The following is a 6,039-nucleotide window of genomic DNA, read 5'->3' on the forward strand; positions in this document are numbered from 1 at the left end:
GAAATAGCTAAATTAATCTTCAGTTTTTAGGGAAAGGGGATTGCGTTGAGGAAATAGCTAAATTAATCTTCAGTTTTTTCTCCTAATAAATATAATCTGCAGAATCCAAAAATCTGGCTGTGTACTCAGGTTGGAAGAAGGTGTTGGCATCTGTCCTGTGGCAAAGTAAAGAGAGAAACTGAGTTTGCAGTGGTACCTTCGGCAGGGATGTGTTGGTGCTCCAGGATGTCTCTTGCATTCACAGTGCAGCTGGATCCAGCATCCCTGAGTTTGTTCATTGGAGTTGGGGTGTGGGGCTGGAGATCGTGTAGGAGATCATGGAGCAGAGGACCAGCTCTCCTCTCTTATCTCACGAACCTCATACCAACACTTTCTAGTCCCTATAGCAGCTGCACAGATAATTTGGTTTCAAAAGCTTTCCAGATGACAGCAAAGCCCCCAGTTTCACTGTAGAGATGGGTGGCTGGACACACAGCTGGGCTTTGGGGTGGTGCATAACACTGACTCCAACAGCCCCAGCTGCTTTGCTCCTTTCCCATGCACGTACGTGGGTGACCCGGCAGATCTGGTCACACACAACCCTGCTCTCGGTGCTGTGAGCTGTGGCCTGATGGCTCGTAAGCTCTCATGGACCACAAGCCACACATCAGCCAAGTGACTGTCCCTGTTCTAGCAGTGGCTTCCGGACTGCTGGCTGAGCCCTTAGTATCACTTACCTCCATTGCATCTGCAAATAGTGATTGCAACATCAATTAATTAATTTATTTTGCTTTTTTTATTTTTTTAATAATGAGTGAATTCATTTTTTAAGATAGGGTAGTGCAAAGACAGTAAATGTTATTGCATAGCAGCAGCAACTTAAAAACATCCAAGAGCTCCTTCACTCTTTCTCTCTTTTTTTTACTTTGTGTGTGGAAAAAATGTTAAAAACAAATCTCCTAATTTGCTTGTAGACTGAGATTTCTGCCAAGTGAATATTTATGTCCAAGTTTGAAAGATGGGGCGTATAATGTAAGTGTTGAAATACTCTCAAGCAATCCGGAGCTGTTTGATGACATACCCTACGAGGTCAGTCCTGTTTGCTGTTAAAATCAGTGGTAAAGCTTCCTTTAAATTCATGGGGAAACAGGATCAGGCCCTTTATTTAATTTGTTTCTATCTTGGTAGGAGGTTTCTTGTTCCTCTAAAATGTGCCTGTAGATGATCTCATGATCCCTGTTGTCCATGTGTGCTGGCAAGGTCCTCAAGTAGTTACAGCATTCAGACATGACAGCGTGCCGGATTACCTGCAGTCCTCATGTCACCAGGGGGGCTGCAGGCTGGGGGATACTGTTTTTTCATAAGGATTACCAAATTTCCCCTGCAAATACTACCTCCTAGAAATAAACGGAAAATTTGCTTTCATCAAGAAAGCAAGGAAAACATATTCTCTCTGCCTTTCTTGGGATTTCAGGTGGATATGGCTAAAAGCAAGTTCCTTACTTGGTTTCCGGATGAAAGTGAAGCTGGACACCTAGATTTTTGCATTAAGTGAAAGGGAAGAGACGGGTTATCATCTGTCACATCTTACCCAAAGCAGCTGTCCTGTGTCCTCAGAGCTCTGCCATGAGTCAACTACATATTTTGCTGAGGAAGGTAGCAGAGCTTCTATGGGACTGGTTTGACAGAACTGTGGCAAATCACATCCAGAAATGAACATGGGTCCCCTGCGTTTCCATGTCTACTCCAGGACTCCAGCACTAACATTCAAGTATTTGAGATATTCACCATCTCCAGAAAATGCAGAAAGTGTTCAAGGAAGTCATAGGTGAAAATTTTGGCCTTAATCCCTGGTACTGTGTAGAAATTGCCCCAGATTTTCCTTAGAATAGGAATTAATATGATCTTCCAAAGATTACAGTATATTTTGTGTTAGGATCTGGCATTTTGATTTGAATGAAAGTTTTTTTGGTGAAGTGGCAATCATCACACACTGAAAGCGTCCACCCCTGGCTTGGATTTCAAAGCTCGGCAGTGTTGGAAGGTAAAATTTTGATTCAGACCCCGTCTACTGACAACAAATAAGCTGCTTTGATTTTTTTCTCTTTTCTCCTTTTAAACACCACCACAACATAATAAAAAAATACTCCTTTGTAGTTTTGTACTTTCCCAAGCGTTCAAAGAAAACAGACAGAGCTAATGCTCATCTGTGGTGACAGCGATGACCACTGTTTCTCTTTAACCCTCTCTGTTCCTGCATTGAATCCTCCCAGCTGCAAGTTGCAGCCGTTCCCATGCCAGACATCTCCTTCCACTGCACTGTGGCCTTTCCACAGTGGAGGAACACCGCCAGCACAGGGCGACCTTCTATGCACAGTAGGGACTGCTGTAGAAATCTAGCTGCAGGACCAGCCGGTTCCATCACGAGCTGCACCGCTGGCAGGAGAGCTCGCTCACCTCCTTTGCCCTGGCAGTCATGAACGGGCTGTGCAGCACTTTGATTTCCCACAGGGACAGCTTACATTGCTGAGCAGATACAAGTTTCACCTAGTGAGATTCTGGGCTGTGTTTTGCTGCAGTTTTATTACAAATATATAAATAAGAGGTGTTGGAAAGCTTGCAGATTTGTATCCTTTTCTGAGGTTTTCCCTTTTTCAGTTTCTTTGAAAACTCCAGAGAAATCAGCTATATCCAAGGGTAATGTTATCTACCCAGCTCCTGACCCTCACTCCCTTGCCCCATTCTAACATGCACAAAAAAAATGCCCTGGAGAAAATCTTTTGGGGCTGTACCCTAAATCACATGTGAAAATAGAAAGTCGAGTTTGCTTTTTTTTTTAAAAAAAAAAAAGCATGCTGTATTGTTAAAATTATTTTATACCTTGTGGAATGCATTAGGTTTGCAAATACTAACTGAGAAGTGTTGTGCAGTGAAGGGGAAGCTCTCCCCTTGCAAGAGAGGAGAGGCAGCCCCCGTCAGCTGCACAGAGTTGAGCTGGGGACTTTCTCACAGGTCACATCCTTCCACCCACTCAGACAGGTCTCGTCCCTTGCAGTACATTGCCCAGTCCTCCCTGAGGATAGAAGAAGGAAAAAGACATTATTTAGGTACTAGACTGGTATAATTAATATCCAGTACGAGCAGGTTCTGTGTTTTTGTAGGGTCCTTCCCAATGAGAGACTAGCCCTGGAGAAGGACTTGCAGACCCTCCAACTCTGGCTGGGTGTCGCACACTAAGGATTGCAGCCATTGCTGCCCCTTGATACCACCTGAGCTCTCTCTGAGTCCTGGCCAGGAATAATGAATCTCAATGGCAGGTCCTGCCCCCTCCTGCCACTGCAAGGGTCCCTCCTTCGCTGGTACACAGCAGTTGAGCACAGTGCGCTGAGCATGCAGCAGACCATGCGACAGCAATGCTCACCACAGGGGCCCTAAGACCATTTGCTTGTATACCGCACAAATTACTTACCTCAACTCTACTCAGAAATGCTGCTGCTTTTGCGGTGAGCTGGGCTTTGTAGCAGCCCACCACAGGAAGCAAAAACAGCTAATGAGTCCAACTGCAATGGTGGGGAGTGGGCGGGGGGAATCTGAAGGCAGAATCTTGTTCCTCAACTTGGAAACCATTCAGGATTCAGTGGTTAACACCGCTGTTTTTGCACAAAATGCCTTGGGACTTCAGACAACCACATATTACATGATCGTTGGAATTGTCTTCTACCCCCACTTCTGTTTTCTCAGCCTGTTGGTTGTTCTGCCTTTACAGGCTTCCTATGTTATCGCAGCCCAGAGTCCCAGGGATGGTTCAGGGCTTCACCAAGCAAGGGCTGTCATCTAGATTAATCAGGATATTTCAGTGATTAATGGTCCTAAATGCTCTGGGAAGAATTGCTTCCATGCTAGGTGCTTCCAGCTAAGATAAGAGACAGTAAAAACTGGGGGAAGGAGCTCTTTAAAGGACTTTGAAAGCAAAAGACAGAGAGAAATCTTCAAGAGCTAACCTACTAGCTGATGGGCAATTTATTGACCATGTATTTTTCACGTGAGATTTTTTTATGAAACTTTTTTTTTTCTCTGCTCCATCCTCCCTAGTGTCTCCTGTGAGATGCTTTGCAGAGACTGAAGCAGTGCAAGTTTGTGTTTCCATTCCCACCCACCTACAAATCCTTGGAGTTGTGGTTCCTCCTCTTCGGTGTGGCTGTGCTGCCTTTGTGTGACAGTCAGGCAAAGGGCAGTCATACCCCTTCAGAAACACGTGAGCCCTGCCAAAGAAACTGTCCCCAAAGCCCCTTACCAGGCATTCATTCCTCTTGGGTTTCTCACAATTCTTTCAGCGCAGATGATGTCATTAGTTATATTACTCGATGTCAGATCTGCAGGGAGAGAAGCACAGACCCCATGAGCTCACTCGAGGGCAGGACACCAGCCTGGAGCAGATTCCCCTGCTGGGTGCAGAGAGGGCCAGGCACCTGAGCAGCCCCAGGCATTGGTGTGGGGCTGGATGCTGCTCATTCTCCCCACGGCCAGGCTGCCATCAGCCTCACGTGCTTGAACACTGCCAGGCAGGCACCCTCATCTGCTTCTGCATGGCCAGCAGCAACCATAAATGGATGTTTTCTGCAAATGCTGGTGTGCCTGCCTCTGTAATCACATGTGAGAGAGATAGAAGGTGGGGGAAAAATGGGAGGCAGACCCATCTATGCTTGTGATATTTCAATCCCTTCCTGCTTGTTCTGCTGGGGAAAAAAAAAAAAAAAACCAAAAAATCTGTTAGGCAGCTTTTCTGCCTGTCTAGAAAAAGAGGTTTTGGTCTGAACAGGGACTGGAGATCCAGCCCCAGCCTCCCAGACCTTGGGTTTTCTCATGTAGCAAGATGTCTGCTGGTCAGACACAGCGAAACCCTTCCCATGTCTGCCTGGGAGCTCCCCACTGGTGGCAGACCCTGAGCCAAGACCTGGATCTGCCTGGTAGTAATACAGCCGTGGGTGATTACTTTCCCAACTACCCCCTCCACAACCTGGGGAATGCATTTATCTCATCCAACCCCACATCACAACCCACCCAAATCAGGACTGCCTATCTTCCACCCACAGTCAAAACACCCAGAGGGCCCTGGGGTCCCTTGTATCCCAGGAGAGGAAAGAATGGATATGGGACAAGCTCACCCAGAGTTGCAAGGTGAAACCCTGGAGAAGTCTTGGAGGCAGTGATGCTATGGCGCCCTGGAGAAATGCCTCTGGCAATGGCCATGGCTTCTCACTCCCCAGCCTCAGAAGTCAGCGGGGTTACCCACACCCTGCACAGACCAAAAGAGGAGCTGAACCCGGCCATTCACCACCCCCACAGGCACTGAGTTGCCCAGGTTGGGGCCTGCATTCCCCTGTGGCTCCATTTTGGCCAGGGGTTGAAGTTGGGCAGAGTGGGAGGGCTAAGCTGCTGTCTCAGCCCCGCGGGCCGGCTCTGGAGGAGCAGTGTTGTGGTACCGCTGCAAGCCATCCTGCAGTGATTATCTGAGGGGCTGCAGTCACCAGGGCACCACAGCTGGCTGCTGATCTGGAAGATGCCGTAGTCAGTGCTGCCATCCACTTTGATGCTCTAAGCTGCCGTCTTGAAGGTGCTATTGTAAAAGGCCACTCAGAACCCTGGGCAGGGGCAGAAGGCACTCAGGCTGTGCCACAGCTGCCATCTGTGGGGATGGCAGCAGCCAGGAAGGAAAGGCTGTGGGCAGACAGGGGACTGAAACTCACAGTTGGCAAGGCTGTAGCCCCCATAGCCATCCAACCCCTCTTCCTGGAGCACACAAGCCAACTCACACCTTGGCTTTGGTGACCATCATCAGCAAGGCCAGCAGCAGCAGCAGGGGAGACCCCATTCCTGCAGTGCTGCTGGTCCTTGTGTTCCGGGATCCCCATGGTGAAAGGCGAAAACAAGGTGTAAGCAGGCAGTAAAGCACAGTTAGACATTCCAGGCCAGCTCCTCAGCAGGTAGTGACACGGCTGGCTCTGGTGACCCTGGGCTGCTCCTGCCTGCAGCTGGGGTGCGCACACCCATGCCTGCAGG

General features: G+C 48.3%; 1 protein-coding gene across 1 annotated transcript in view; it reads right to left on the reverse strand.

Annotated features, from left to right (window-relative positions):
* Window positions 1-2,985: 2,985 nt before the first annotated feature.
* Window positions 2,986-6,039, reverse strand: part of LOC104295374 (sperm acrosome membrane-associated protein 3-like) — a 5,030-nt gene continuing 1,976 nt past the window's right edge. The window contains 4 exon segments of the mRNA XM_009895130.1: window positions 2,986-3,052; window positions 4,274-4,352; window positions 5,463-5,612; window positions 5,727-5,799. Coding sequence (XP_009893432.1) covers window positions 2,986-3,052; window positions 4,274-4,352; window positions 5,463-5,612; window positions 5,727-5,799 — 369 coding nt within the window.

This window comes from Charadrius vociferus, unplaced genomic scaffold (assembly GCF_000708025.1).
Source record: "Charadrius vociferus isolate BGI_N301 unplaced genomic scaffold, ASM70802v2 scaffold61, whole genome shotgun sequence".
Lineage (NCBI taxonomy): Eukaryota > Metazoa > Chordata > Aves > Charadriiformes > Charadriidae > Charadrius > Charadrius vociferus.